General features: G+C 41.2%; 1 protein-coding gene across 6 annotated transcripts in view; it reads left to right on the forward strand.

The window, feature by feature from the left end:
• The window catches only part of LOC121715137, an 86621-nt gene that overhangs the window by 45835 nt on the left and 24005 nt on the right, over positions 1-16781 (forward strand). For all 6 annotated transcript variants that reach the window (XM_042100534.1, XM_042100536.1, XM_042100532.1 and 3 more), the window contains 2 exons: positions 900-1038; positions 15870-16017. In XM_042100534.1, the coding sequence (XP_041956468.1) occupies positions 900-1038; positions 15870-16017 (287 nt within the window). The remainder of the gene's footprint in view (positions 1-899; positions 1039-15869; positions 16018-16781) is intronic.

Below are 16781 nucleotides of genomic sequence, written 5' to 3' on the forward strand. Positions count from 1 at the left end.
GTTCCCAAATGTTTCCCCCCGCATACCACCGCCTACATTCCGACTCGGCTCGCGTACCCCCACCATCCGACACATAAACACATAAAAACGTAACGCATTCTATAACCCCCCCGTTGACAATATTTGTCCGTTTCCCGGTTTTAGGTGCGTGCATTTGGTCAGTTAAAAAGTTATGAAGGTTGGGTTGGAAAAGTAGCCTGCATAGTAGCCTAACTACATCCACATACAATATCTTATAATAGGCCTACAACAACCCCTGACAAGGATGTATTCGTTTGGACAACATTAGGCTATACAGCCTAGAAAGGCTAAACTTAGGCTACCTTTAGTTTGTTAAATGTAAAGCCTAGCTTAATGTTACCTTTCTTGCCCATCTGAAATAACTCCTAGCTTTGCTCCTTCCCTCCTTTCTGTTTTTGTTGTTTTCAAAAACCTGTTATATCTGCAAAACTTTCCCGCCACGGACCACGGACCATCCAACGCATTCAAAAGTAACGCATTCTATTAACTATTCCAGGCGTCATGTTTAATAAGCTGCCCTTTTTTTGGATGAACACATACCGTTTATAAATGATATCCTTTAATTTCATGTTTCCATATCATTATGACCTGATTCGAAATTATGTATTTATTCATGAATTAATTACAAAAGATTTAAAATTTTCATTTTACACCTGTCCGCCATAGCCCTTTGTATCTCGCGTACCCCCTAGAAGCAGCTCGCGTACCACCGGGGGTACGCGTACCACAGTTTGGGAATCCCTGGTCTAGAAGAATAAGAATGATAATTACCTTTGTATTTTAAACTCAGGGGGTGTGGGGGGCATAAAAATGAAATAAAAAGTGATTTCATGCACAAAAGCTATTGACTAAATTATTTTCTTTGCATTTGCATCCAGGAGGAGACCATAGAGCATGAAAACTTTGCTCCAATGTTCTTGACTTGCCCCACCACAGGGAAACGGTTTTCAGAAGCTGTACGAATTGCCAACCTACCAGACATTTGTGAACGATCTGCTGTTCTGCAGGCAATAGAAGGTAATAATGAAGATCTATTTGGAAATGTATTATATAATCAAAACTTTCCTCCTCAGCTTTTAAAGCTCCATTGTGGCAAGTGGTAGGTTAGTTCTCTATTTACGAATTGTCGACTACACCATCTGAGGCCCTGCCCCTCAGAATCAATCAATTGGACTATAACTGGGTATATGAAGCCCAACCAGGCAACACAGGTTTGTGATCACAGAAAACCAGAGGCGTGTTTCCAAACTCTGTCTTTATTAACAAATTTAAAAACATATAGGGAGTGGGTTCTCTCCAGACAGTTAGAACCTTGGTCACTAAGGCACTAGTGACACAAGTGGCCTACAAGGCCTGTACACACATGTATACACACATACACCAGAATGTGCTCAGACTACTGGCTGAGGGATGAGAGGAGCCAGGAACAGGGCTGGAGCTTACCCAGAGCTGGAGAGTTTATCCGAGGGAGGGTCTACAGACACACCACACGTGAACATGTCAATATCAAATTCTCAAATTGCACCACAGCAAGAAAAGTGAAGGGACACCACCACCCCAGTTGGCCTGCAGCTCCTGTCCGACAAGAGAGGAAAATCAGAGGAGCCAATACTCCTAACACACACACTGCACAGTATATGCACTCACAACTAGTGTGGTGAACATCATGGTTTATACAAGGACTACTGGACGAGAGCGTCCGTCGGTATACAGTTCTTCTCCCGTGTGAAAGTTAAAATATATGCAAACATACAATAAACAAAACATGTAAAATCGACCAACACGACTTGGGTGCAAACAAAACAGCAGCGTTCGGAACCTGGACCAAAGTAGCCTTGATGTTGCCGCTCCTTGTATTACCACCAAGCTCTGCTACATGAAAAGATACAATTAAAACCCACGCAAGCTACATATTATTTTAAAGACAGTTAAAATTACATACCGATCAGATGAGGTTGGTCATGAGGCCCATGTTCTGCGACCGACAGCAGTCCTAAAACCCCAAAGTTTGTATTAACTATACTAGCCTACATCATACAGGGAAAGCTACTACGAATGCAATGCCACGATAACCTACCAGGAATGTCAATAGATGCGTGCACAGCGGGCAGGAGGCCAAAACAGCACAAGGGATCCCGCGGTGAAGGCAGGAGTCAGGTGGACAAACCACGGTATGCAGCTATGACGTCGGCTTTCAAATTAAAAGCTGAAGTTAATATAGCCACTACTATATGCTGATTGGCTCACCTCCGAATGCCAAGAGCCACTTGCAATGGCACTCCTGACCTAGGCAAGGACGGCCAGTGCAGAGAGGGGAGCAGTGCAGAGAGCTCCGGTCAGCAGCTTGCGTGGAGCAAGGATCACGGCGCAAATTGAACTATATCGATATATACGATATGGTCTAATTCCATATCGCATTTTAAAATATGTTGATATATCTTTTATATCGATATATCGCCCAGCCCTACCCTGCCCCTTGGCCAAGTCATCGATAGACATGGCCTTCAATTCCATTGCTACGCCAATGTCATCCAATTATATCTCACTACTGTCCAAACCTCATAGTCTCTGTCGGAACATTGATGGTATACTTGTCAAATCCGCTTCCGTTGTCAGAAACCTCGGTATACTGCTTGACTCCTTACTCAGTTTCGATCCCCACATTAAATCCCTCCCTAAATCTGCATTTTTTCACCTCCAGAACATTGCCCAGAATGCCCGCCTACCACCGATGCACAAACCCTGGTTCACTCCTTCATTACATCCCGTCTAGGCTACTGCAACTCCCTATTCATTCGGCTCCCCACTAAATCACTTCAAAGACTACATTCAGAACTGTGCAGCCAGACTACTCACTCATACCAAGAAATCTGCTCCCATCACCCCTATTCTTTCTCAGCTTCACTGGTTACTGATTCTGTCCTGAATCAAATTCAAAATTCTACTACTCACTTTCAAAGCCTTCCATGACCTTGCTCCTCCTCTGCTCCTCTGTGACCTGATCACTTACACTCCTTCCCACTCCCTCAGATCCTCTAACCAGAATGTCCTTTCTGTCCCCCGCACCAGAATCTCTACCTTAGATGGCAGGTCTTTCAGCGCCATGGTACCTAAGCTCTGGAATTCTCTCCGTGACTGTCAGTGCCGGCCCGAGCCTTTTGGGGGCCCTAAGCAGAATTTGATTTGGGGGCCCCCTCCCACAACGCAGAGTCACCTGTGCTTGGCGATAATTGACAACTTCACACTATAATGTCATATTATAAATTAATACAGTGAGGTTAAAAAGTCAAAGTCAAAGTCAAAGGTTATGTATTAATACAGTGACTGATTATTAACTACTGCCCCCCTGGACACAGATGCATAAGGACCCTCTCCCCCTACCCTATCTGTGCAAATGTGGGTACAAACGGGGGTGTGTGTGTGGGGGGGGGGGGGGTAGATGTGATAGTTGTTGCAACTGTCCCCTTTCCTGTCAGCCATGATAAAACCTCATGTGCTAGCTAAACAAGGGGACCTTGACACATGCTAACCATAGTAGCTTAAAGTTAACATCACTCATTTAAATCATATAAGTTTGAGCTGAATCACAAAAACAGTGACAGCAGTTTAACAGAAACAAAGCTCAAGAAAATAAATACTTTCATACCTAAAAAACAGTTTTCTTACAATAAATCCTGGAGCAGTTCAGGAATCTCCTTGCTTTTTCTCTGCTAAGGGGGGCATCCAACTGAGCATATGCAATGTGAGTGTCATCACTCTACCTTGTTTATGATTGGAGAAAATTGACAGGTTGCAACCATCCCCTGTTGCAACTGTCCCCGGTCTCCCTACTTTAGAGATTAACTAGATGTACCGCATAGCGGTACAAAATATGACCGCCGCTCAGTCCTGTACATCCGTTCCGCGAAAATAAATCACACTTCAATTTGTCTCCATATTTTACTCCATCCCCCACTCTTGAAACTTTTGTGTATGCTTGTTTGGCATGCCTGAGTGTGTGTGTGCGGCTGCACAGAAAGTACCCTACTGGTGCTGAAAAGGTGAATAGATTGTAGAGATTATTTTTTATGTATTTTTAAACAAAAACATCTCTGTCAGTTCCATGCCGTTTTCAACAGCTATCAAAAACAAAGGTCATTTTTGGATGGATGGATTTTTTGTGAATGTTTCTTCTTCTACATAAGATTTTAGTCATCTTTAGTTCATGTAATACTTTATTGTCAATGCACAAATTAAGTAACAGTAGTCTGAAACGTTATTGTTAATGCACAAATTAAGTAACAGTAGCCTAGTCTGAAACGAAATGCTGTTTTACATCTAACCAGTGGTGCAAATAACTGACATGTCCAAATGGGCCTTGATGAAATGTGTCGCTAGACTGTTCATACACATTTTAACGGGCCAAAGTTGAAGAGCTTTTGTCCGTTATTGTTAGTGCAAATATAGGTTGATTCATGTTCCCTTGCATTGTTTAACTGAGGTCCATGGCTAGTCTGGCTTTCATCAGACCAAGCTCAATCTTTTAAGAAATCAAAAAATAAATAGCGGGCAGATCAGGCTGGGTTCACCCAGCCTAGTCCATAGGCACCCGATATTGTTTAATTTTCCGATTGAGATATACACGCTCTGGCTATTCTAAATGCAAAAATGCATCAGGGAGTTATGACAAAACGGTAACTAACAAACTAGATCCTAATAGAAAGCTGTTAGCTTCCCTAAGCTACAGGTAGGATTATAAGGTAGGCCTATTTACAACATAAATTGTCAATAGGCTATGCTGGCGACACAAATAAAATCTCCTTTGGAAACCAATGGCTTACGCCTTACAGTATCAAGCGGACTTAAACTGTCATATCGTGGCGAAAAGTTGTAATAACATTCACGCAGCTCCATGAGTCAAGGAAAGCGCGAATGAAGTAGCCACTTCTAAATGGGACCCACTACACAGTAGCTTAAGGTGTTTTGCTAAAGCAGCCATAATGAAATGAAGGTGTCATTGTTTGGATACTTCACACACACGTGCTTTTTAATTTCACAGACTACAACTACCAAGCTGTAATCAAAGCACATCGATTCCCCTCTCACACCCTGCACGCACTTAAAACAAAATAAACAGGCGTCTCAGTCTCACGCATGTATAGGCAAAACTGTATCAGACCGGTGTAACGTTGGTAAATCTTCCATTGCACAGAATGATTTTGTAGCACGTGCAATAAATGACAGTCGAAAGATACAAACAGTGCTGCTATACATTTGCTTGGTATTTATAGTTTTCTACAAATGCAATAAATCAAATGCCTCCATCACTCAACCAACGCTAACGGTAACATTACCTAGGTCCTTATTGATATTACAAGATTAACGTACCTGCAGTAAAAACCAAGCATGTCCGATAAACATCCTCAGATTTATTTCGGCTTCAAGAAGAAATGGGAATTACACTTCATGTGAACATCGTCCTATCCTTATTAGATGTTCGCTGCGGTAAATTACAGTCCTTGTATGAAGCGTCCATTGTTTTTTCCAACCCACTTTTAACTTCCAACAAAATTACGTCTCACTGCAACGATGCGCCATCTAGTGGACAAACGACTACTTCTCGCCAATACTGAAAATGCAGCCATGATGATGATGAATATTTATTTTGGCTTTCTTTTAATCCTACTGATTTTCATTTTTTCCGGGGGGGGGCAAATCACAAATGAGTGATTATGAGCCAGGTTGATGTGGGCCCTTGAGACCAACATACCATAAAAGATTCACAGAGAACGGTGTCTGCCCTACCCTCCTTTCGGGGGGTCCAGTCCAGCGGGGGGGCTGCAGATGAAAACGAAAAATGACGGTTCCATGCTATCCATGTGGGGGTACATGCCCACCAAGTTTTGTGTACCCCGGTCTTTCAGTGTCCCGGGAATCCTTGTTGGTGTACGTCACTAAATGTACACATAAATTATTTTATTGTAAGGCCCCCCATGAACGAAAGTACACAAAACTTGGCATGCATTCAGGGGGTGTCATAATGATCCTACACTTTTAATTTCGTGCAGTTTTGACCTTGTCAGCCAGAGATATTGAGATGAAAACACCTAATTTTTTGCTTTTTAATTTTTAACTAGGTGGCGCTATACATGAAATAAGTGGTAATGGGATGGGTTGACATGCCCCCTTAAGACCAACATACAAAAAAAAGGTGGACCTCCTAGGCCCTACGGTTCTCGAGATATTCACAGAAAACTGTCTCCGGCCACCTACAGGCCAGTTGGTGTATAGTAACATAAATTAATTTATTGTGTGGCCCCCCATGAACGGAATTCCACAAAACTTGGCGTGCATACAGAGGGTGTCATAATGATCCTACACTTCCAATTTCGTGCAGTTTTGACTATGTTAGGTCACAGATACCTTCAATTACACCACCTCATTTTTACTTTTTTGTGTTTAACTAGGTGGCGCTATACATGAAATGAGTGGTTATGGAATGGGTTGACATGGCCCCTTGAGATCAACATACAAAAAAAAAATGGTCCTCCTAAACCCTACGGTTTTCGAGATATTCACAGAAAACTGTGTCTGCCCTACCCTCCTTTCGGGGGGTCCAATTCAGCGGGGGGGCTACAGATCAAAACGAAAAACGATGGTTCCATGCTATCCATGTGGGGTTACATGTCCACCAAGTTTCGTGTACCCCGGTCTTTCAGTGTCCCGGGAATCATTGACGGAAATTTGGGCATGCGAAAAAGAAAAAGAAAAAAAAGAAAAAAGAAAAAAAGAAAAAAAATCTGACTAAACCTATATGACCGCCGCTTCGCTGCGCGGCGGTCATAATAACTAAAACTTCGCCGATTTTTGGGAGATGGCACGTTAAACATAACTTTCAGCCTATGTTGAACATATCTACAGATTTTTGAATATATTTGAATACCATGGCCATGCCATACCATAGCAAACTAGATGTACCGCATAGCGGTACAAAATATGACCGCCGCTCAGTCCTGTACATCCATTCCGCGAAAATAAATCACACTTCAATTTGTCTCCATCTTTTACTCCATCCCCCACTCTTGAAACTTTTGTGTATGCTTGTTTGGCATGCCTGAGTGTGTGTGTGCGGCTGCACAGAAAGTAGCCTACTTGTGCTGAAAAGGTGAATAGATTGTAGAATAGCCAAAGAAGATGTAGCATTGTTATAAAACCTTTAAAATCTCTAAACAATCACAAGTAGGGCAGGTCATCACAGTTCATCCATTGCAACTGGATTGATGAAAGGTCACTTACACCTGTAGGCTACATTGTATTTGGGAAAAGCAAAAGGTATCAGCATAATGTTATTTATTTATTTATTTATTTTTTATGTATTTATAAACAAAAACATCTCTGTCAGTTCCATGCCGTTTTCAACAGCTATCAAAAACAAAGGTCATTTTTGGATGGATGGATTTTTTGTGAATATTTCTTCTTCTACATAAGATTTTAGTCATCTTTAGTTCATGTAATACTTTATTGTCAATGCACAAATTAAGTAGTAGTCTGAAACGTTATTGTTAATGCACAAATTAAGTAACAGTAGTCTGAAACGAAATGCTGTTTTACATCTAACCAGTGGTGCAAATAACTGACATGTCCAAATGGGCCTTGATGAAATGCGTCGCTAGACTGTTCATACACATTTTAACGGGCCAAAGTTGAAGAGCTTTTGTCCGTTATTGTTCGTGCAAATATAGGCTGATTCATGTTCCGTTGCATTGTGTAACTGAGGTCCATGGCTAGTCTGGCTTTCATCAGACCAAGCTCAATCTTTTAAGAAATCAAAAAATAAATAGCGGGCAGATCAGGCTGGGTTCACCCAGCCTAGTCCATAGGCACCCGATATTGTTTAATTTTCAGATTGAGATATACACGCTCTGGCTATTCTAAATGCAAAAATGCATTAGGGAGTTATGACAAAACTGTAACTAACAAACTAGATCCTAATAGAAAGCTGTTAGCTTCCCTAAGCTACAGGTAGGATTATAAGGTAGGCCTATTTACAACATAAATTGTCAATAGGCTATGCTGGCGACACAAATAAAATCTCCTTTGGAAACCAATGGCTTACGACTTACAGTATCAAGCGGACTTAAACTGCCATATCGTGGCGAAAAGTTGTAATAACATTCACGCAGTTCCATGAGTCAAGGAAAGCGCGACTGAAGTAGCCACTTCTAAATGGGACCCACTACACAGTAGCTTAAGGTGTTTTGCTAAAGCAGCCATAATGAAATGAAGGTGTCATTGTTTGGATACTTCACACACACGTGCTTTTTAATTTCACAGACTACAACTACCAAGCTGGAATCAAAGCACATCGATTCCCCTCTCACACCCTGCACGCACTTAAAACAAAATAAACAGGCGTCTCAGTCTCACGCATGTATAGGCAAAACTGTATCAGACCGGTGTAACGTTGGTAAATCTTCCATTGCACAGAATGATTTTGTAGCACGTGCAATAAATGACAGTCGAAAGATACAAACAGTGCTGCTATACATTTGCTTGGTATAACCGCATTTATAGTTTTCTACAAATGCAATCAATCAAATGGGCCTCCATCACTCAACCAACGCTAACGGTAACATTACCTAGGTCCTTATTGATATTACAAGATTAACGTACCTGCAGTAAAAACCAAGCATGTCCGATAAACATCCTCAGATTTATTTCGGCTTCAAGAAGAAATGGGAATTACACTTCATGTGAACATCGTCCTGTCCTTATTAGATGTTCGCTGCGGTAAATTACAGTCCTTGTAGGAAGTGTCCATTATTTTTTCAACACACTTTTAACTTTCAAAAAAATTACATCTCACTGCAACGATGCGCCATCTAGTGGACAAACGACTACTTATCGCCAATACTGAAAATGCAGCCATGATGATGATGATGAATATTTTGGCTTTCTTTTGATCCTATTGAATTTGTAATTATGTATCGGCCGTTCTAATACCGATAGTATGTGGGTGCCTGTGTGTGTGCATGTTTATATGTGTGCACCGCCATTTACAGGCCAATGAGTGTACAGTCACTAAATGTACACATAACCTAATTTTTTTAGCCCCCCCCATGGATGAAATTCTACGAAACTTGGCATACCCCCAGACCCCCAGAGAATGCCAGGTCAATCATACACATAAAATTTGGTGCAGTGCTGAACATCTTAACTGAAGATAGGGGCGATTAAAGCAGAATAATATTGCATTTTCATTTTTGACCGGGGCGGGGGGGGGGGGGGGGGTGGGAGGAGGGCAAATCACAAATGAGTGATTATGAGCCAGGTTGATGTGGGCCCTTGAGACCAACATACCATAAAAGATTCACAGAGAACTGTGTCTGCCCTACCCTCCTTTCGGGGGGTCCAGTCCAGCGGGGGGGCTGCAGATGAAAACGAAAAATGACAGTTCCATGCTATCCATGTGGGGGTACATGCCCACCAAGTTTTGTGTACCCCGGTCTTTCAGTGTCCTGGGAATCCTTGTTGGTGTACGTCACTAAATGTACACATAAATTATTTTATTGTAAGGCCCCCCATGAACGAAAGTACACAAAACTTGGCATGCATTCAGAGGGTGTCATAATGATCCTACACTTTTAATTTCGCGCAGTTTTGACCTTGTCAGCCAGAGATATTGAGATGAAAACACCTAATTTTTTGCTTTTTAATTTTTAACTAGGTGGCGCTATACATTAAATAAGTGGTAATGGGATGGGTTGACATGCCCCCTTAAGACCAACATACAAAAAAAAGGTGGACCTCCTAGGCCCTACGGTTCTCGAGATATTCACAGAAAACTGTCTCCGGCCACCTACAGGCCAGTTGGTGTATAGTAACATAAATTAATTTATTGTGTGGCCCCCCATGAACGGAATTCCACAAAACTTGGCGTGCATACAGAGGGTGTCATAATGATCCTACACTTCCAATTTCGTGCAGTTTTGACTATGTTAGGTCACAGATACCTTCAATTACACCACCTCATTTTTACTTTTTTGTGTTTAACTAGGTGGCGCTATACATGAAATGAGTGGTTATGGAATGGGTTGACATGGCCCCTTGAGATCAACATACAAAAAAAAAATGGTCCTCCTAAACCCTACGGTTTTCGAGATATTCACAGAAAACTGTGTCTGCCCTACCCTCCTTTCGGGGGGTCCAATTCAGCGGGGGGGCTACAGATCAAAACGAAAAACGATGGTTCCATGCTATCCATGTGGGGTTACATGTCCACCAAGTTTCGTGTACCCCGGTCTTTCAGTGTCCCGGGAATCATTGACGGAAATTTGGGCATGCGAAAAAGAAAAAGAAAAAAAAAAAAAAAGAAAAAAAAAATCTGACTAAACCTATATGACCGCCGCTTCGCTGCGCGGCGGTCATAATAATTCCCCAAAGCAGAATGCTTTGCCATCGACATCAGTCTATACAGGCTACCCCAAGCACTGTTTGACACGGGACATTTTTGCTTATTTAACACTTTACGCTAGACTAGGTTTCATTAGGCTAAACGAAGACACAACAGTGAGTATGCCTAATTTATCAGTTTATCCATGTATTAATTTCAACAGCAAATAGCCTACATTGCTATAGGCTACTACGGCTCAAGTCCATTGGATCATGTAGGTCTCCAAAGCCTCCCAGAACATTCTACACACGTATATCAGGATGCAGCAATGTCTCCCTCTGAAGTTCTGATCTCGAGCTGACATTATCAATCGCTTGGCACCTTGATGCAAGCTGAACTGTGTTTGATAGCCCTCCATCTCTACATCCGCTGATAAAATGTGATCACCAACACCGCGCGCCAATATGTATAAGGTCACCCCCCCTACGCTTGTGGTTCACCCCAACAAAAACGGTAAAAAAGGCAAAAATCCAATATTAACTGAATTTTACTTTTGTTTCCAATCCAGTTTCTGTTTTTTTCTTTATCTTGTGTGACTAATGACACATTTAGAAAATAGCAGCAATTATCTATTTGCTGACCAGTTAAAAAAATTGAAAATTGGATTATTGAACACATTTTTTATTTGGATCAGATGGATGGAGCAAATAGAACAAAACACTGCAAAGCGTTACACGGACCCACCCGAGGTGTCCTAGTTTATGCGCGTGACTCAAAGTCTGGCAGACACAGTAGAGGTAGGCAGGCATATTGATCATGAAATCAGAATTTTCTTGTTTTGAATTATTATTTGTTTCATTTATTCATTCATTGATGTCACTTGTTTACATTATTTATTATAAAAAAACTCGATTCCCAAGCAGCCGCTTAGTTCGCTTATGCCTCGGGCCGGCCCTGGTGACTGTCCCTCCTTTCCTTTCTTCAAAGCTCATCTCAAAACCTTTCTGTTTCAGGAACACTTTTCATCCTCTTCCGCCGCATAGACTCATCGCAAATGCTCTTTTTTTGTTTTTGTTTGTCTTACTCTGTGTGTGCTCTGTTTGTGTTGACTTTATAAAGTGACCTTGAGTCAGAGAAAGGTGAATAAAACGTATTATTATTATTGGGGGCCAAGCAGCGAAGCTGCGTGGCAACCCATAGTGATTCTACCTTTTCTTATTACACATCTTTCCACTGCCATTGAAGTCTATGGCAGCCCATAGAACCGTACAGTAAAAAGTTGTGAAATTTGGCACATTGATTCCATATATTCCCATATTCCATTTCACCAATTTTCAAGTCTGAACCCCAGGCAGTCTAGCGCCACCAATGGGTCAAAGTTGGCGTTGCATCCATGCACTTAACTTTTGAACCGTATGTCCAATTTTGAACATCCATATATAGTTGGAACCCCTGTACCGACCTGAGTTCAATGACTCCAATTACGTTACTTTCCGCCATATTGGACCTCCGCCATATTGGATTTCATCAAAAACACTTAACTCATTGAATGTCTAGCTGTTTTCGGGAGCTTTGTTCTAGAGTGCCAGCAATCTAGACCATTGTTGATGATTTTTGTACAGCCACAGCATAATCTGTGTTATAGCTATGAACACATACAATAGCTCGATTAAAAGGTGAGACTTTAAGCTCTCGGTGGGTGCAAACCGTGTATTTCTACACGCCTCTGTTCCTGAGAAATCCCAAGCTAAACAGTGGCTAGTTTTCATCAAAATCGCTGTTTTTTTCTAGAAATGGAGATATAACATCTTTCATGAAATATGAAGTGTTGCCTGTTACTTACTTGTGTAAACTTTCCGGGAAGTGATCAGCGAGACCTGGCGAGACTGCCACCTAGTGATAGACCCACGAAAATGGCCTGGTTTTGGCCTGACGTGCATGCGTCACTGATTCGACCCAAAGCAGCAACCGAGTTATGATAAAATGTCCAGATAAAATGTCCAGATTGTGCGTTTTCATGAGTTTTACGATCGTCATATATTTCATTTCCATTCATCACAGAGTTCCCAAAATCACATATAAGGTGTGTTAGAGTGTCTAGTTTCGCAATTTTAAAAAAAAGCTAAAAACGTAATATTACGTTTTTGCCACTCAACGCATGGCACTCAATGAGTTCAAAGTTTTCATAGGTCACAAACTTCATCCAATTTTCATGAAACTTGGCACAGATGATCTTCAGACCATGTCTGAAAAGCCGCCAAACAGAAAGTGAACTTAGATCTCGGCAAGGCTTTCACATATCAAAACCAAACTCAGTACATGGGCTCAGGACCCAATTAGGAGGAGGCTCAATAAATTTGATGACTTTTGACCTACAGGTGGTGCTATAATTAACAAAACTACGATTTGGCCTCTGTGGGGTGATGTGTTTGAAATTAAAACATATTAGTGATCTCTGTTAATACTTTGGGAGGTCCTTAGGCTGACACATATCAACTTTTGACATTAACATAATTGATTGGACCGCCATATTGGATTTCATCAAAAACACTTAAAAGTTTTCACAGGTCACAAATTTCATCCAATTTTCATGAAACTTGGCACAGATGATCTTCAGACCATGCCTCACAAACGCATTGCTTTTTTGACCTTTATTCAAAACAGGTCGGCCGTGACAACCAATCAAAATTGTCGGCGAAGCCGCCAATCAGGAAGCGAACTGTTATCTCAGCCAAGATTTCACGTATCAAAACCAAACTCGGTACATGGGCTCAGGACCCAATTAGAAGAAGGCTCAATAAATTTGGTGACTTTTGACCACTATGGGGGCACTATAATCACAGGAAGTAGGCTCATATCTCAGCAACACTTTCACATATCAAAACCAAACTTGGTATATGGACTTGGAACCCCTACCTGAGGACACACAATCAATTTTGTGACCTTCAACCTCTAGGGGGGCGCTAGAGTTACAGGAAGTCAGCTCCTATCTCAGCAACGCTTTCACGTATCAAAACCAAACTTGGTACATGGATTTGGGACCCCATCCTGAGGACACACAATACATTTGTACTTTGACCACTAGGGGCACTATAATTAGCAATACTTTCTCGTATCAACCTCAAACTTGATACATGGACTCGTGGCCACAGCCTGAGGACACACAATACATTTGGTGACTTTTGTCCACTAGGGGGGCTATAATTAGCAAGACTTTCTCGTATCAACACCAAACTTGGTACATGGACTAATGAACACATCCTGAATAGCTACAATACATTTGGTATCTTTTGACCACTAGGGGAAACTATAATGACATGAACGCTTTCATGGATTGAAACCAAACTTTGTACATGGACTCAAGAACCAATCCCAATCCAATTTAGTCCAAAACAATCCAATCCAATCAACAATCACATGAAGTAGGCTCATATCTCAGCAATCCCAATCCAATCGAGTCCAATCCAATCCAATCCAGTCCAATCCAATCCAATCAAAAATCACTTGAAGTAGGCTCATATCTCAGCAATCCCCATCCAATACAGTCCATTCCAATCCAGTCCAGTCCAATCCAATTCAGTTCAATCCAATCAATAATCACAGGAAGTAGGCTCATGTCTCAGCAATGCTTTTACGTATGGAAACCAAATTTTGCACATGGACTAAATACCCATTCCCAATCCAATCCAATCCAAGCCAGTCCAGTCAAGTCCGGTTCTGTCCAATGCAATACCAATCCTAATCCCAACTCCTGTTCACTGCTTGGCCCCCTCATTGCTGCTTGCGTCTATATTTATTATTATTATTATTATTATTATTATTACTGCACAATGTGTTGCTGGTATCAAATTCAAAATGAACATATATTTTCTGTGAAACAGTCAAATTTGTAATTTTCAACATTTGATATGTTGTCTGTGTCCTTTTGGCAACTAAATAGGAGTTTTGCAGATTATTACATTCTGTTTTTATTCACATTTTACACAACGTCCTGACTTTTTCTGATTTGGGGTTGTAGATGCTAGTTGTACAAAGTAAACTTAACCAACAAAACAAACTTAAATGTAAACCTAACAAATAATAAAACAAGTTAGATATCAAATACATCTGGAACTCCCTCCCACTTGCACTACGTCAAAGCACTTCCCTGTCCACCTTTAAATCCAGGTTAAAAACTCACCTTTTCACTCTTGCTTTTCCTTCCTACTCATAACCAGGCCTCCTCCATCCCACTTGCTCCTCTATTACTGTTTTATTTTATTTTATTCTACTTTTGTTGGCAATGTCTGTCTCCTGCTGAATGTATAGTGGGTCATTCCACATCAATTCAACCAGGGCCCACGCACTTAGGTCTCAAAAAATTCTGAAAAAAATACCAGGTGTACCTATGTTACCTCTAGTCTCTGAGGCAAAATGCACCGTTGAGATCAATATGTTTTGTATAGAGTTACCACAGGTTACTCTATACAACCACAGGTGGCACTGTGGTAACTCTACACAAAACATATTGATCTCAATGGTACATTTTGCCCATGTTCAGGGTGGAAAATAAAAAAGAAAGATTTGCATAAGACAAGTCAAATTGGTGTCTTTAAAAAGAAGGGATCATGGAAAGTGAAGGAAACAATATAACAAAAAAAATCTTTGTATATTCCCACAAGGCGCTCTGAAAATGAGAACCAAAATTATTTTTCAGACTTGTTGAGGTCTGCTGTTCAGACCGTGAAGGAATTTTATTCTGCTCATTGCTTTTTGTGAGAGTGTTTCTACTTATCTCAGCAAGGCAAATAAATCAAGAGCCTATGTTGAGTACAAATATGTCTTCTGAAGGCCTAAACAGAGATGATTTTGCTACCTACTATTAGTATTTATGTACCAGTATGCAAAATTTGAGCCTCCTACATGGTTTAGTTCTTGTGCTATGGGCTTGTGAACTTTGACAAAAAAAAGAGGCTGAACAAAATCGACACAACCCTCCCCCTGTAAAACTGGCTGTATCTTGGAAAGTATTGATCTTACATAAAAGTAATTTTACAGTGTGTCTCCTGGATAACATGGGTACACCTGGTGATTTTTTCAGAATTTTTTGAGACCTAAGTACGTGGGCCCTGGTTGAATTGTCGTGGAATGACCCTAGTGTGTTTTACTGATACTGTCCCTGTATATGTTGCTTTTATGTCTATGTTCTCTTGTATACTGTCTCTGTCTGATGTTTTTATGCTACTCTTATGTCTATATCCTTTTGTCTTATTGTACAGTGTCCTTGGGTGACTTGAAAGGGGCTTTAAATAAAATGTATTATTGTTATTATTATTATTATTATTATTATTATTAGTTAAAACAATGCATCAAGTATTAAGAAAACAAAACAAACCCTAGAGAGAGAGGGGGAGAGAGAGAGCCCATGCCCATGTTTCTCTTTGCAGTGTGTTCATGAGCTGAGACCACAGTGATAGGAACCTGTATCTCTCTACAGATGGGGAAAAAATGCCAAACTGCTCTATGGAGGACATGAGACAGTCCATCAAGAAAGACACTACAATGGAGAAAATCATCCTCAGCATCCCACCGATGATGAAGACTTACCCGCTGTGGCTCTCCTATGCACATGTGCCTGGCAGCAAGTATGTTGATTGGTGCAAATGGAAGCAGTGTATTAGCAATGATGCCGACTGACGGTCAGCCTCTGACACCGGAACCCACCGTTGCCCGTCTGTGTCGCTTCTAATATCGCTAAATACCAAATAGTTTATTTTAAAACTAGTGTGTTTTACCCACTTGCAACTGGTTGTAAAGGTTGTTATATTTTTTGGACAACTGCACAAGAAATGGGGGGGCAAGTGTTTGATAAGAGGGGCACGTACAACCCAGGAGGTAAAAGACAAAGACCGTCTTTAAGCGCTTAGTTTAGTTCCGCAAGTTGCCACACACGCAAAAAGCATAACCAGCGACAAGCAACGAGTGGCAGACAGAGTGTGATGCTATATGAATAGCCCAGGCTACTTTGGACTCTTTAGACTTTGAATAAGCAAATGACAGTTCCAACTGCAAGGTCCTAAATTGAACCAGCGATGATGGTCCCGAATTAAAGAACGTCTCAGAATGCCACACATGCAAAGCATAACCAGCGACAAGCAACGAGTGGCAGACAGAGTGTGATGCTATATGAATAGCCCAGGCTACTTTGGACTCTTTAGACTTTGAATAAGCAAATGACAGTTCCAACTGCAAGGTCCTAAATTGAACCAGCGATGATGGTCCCGAATTAAAGAACGTCTCAGAATGCCACACATGCAAAAAGCATAACCAGCGACAAGCAACGAGTGGCAGACAGAGTGTGATGCTATATGAATAGCCCAGGCTACTTTGGACTCTTTAGACTTTGAAT

This window comes from Alosa sapidissima, chromosome 8 (genome assembly GCF_018492685.1).
Source record: "Alosa sapidissima isolate fAloSap1 chromosome 8, fAloSap1.pri, whole genome shotgun sequence".
Classification (NCBI taxonomy): domain Eukaryota; kingdom Metazoa; phylum Chordata; class Actinopteri; order Clupeiformes; family Clupeidae; genus Alosa; species Alosa sapidissima.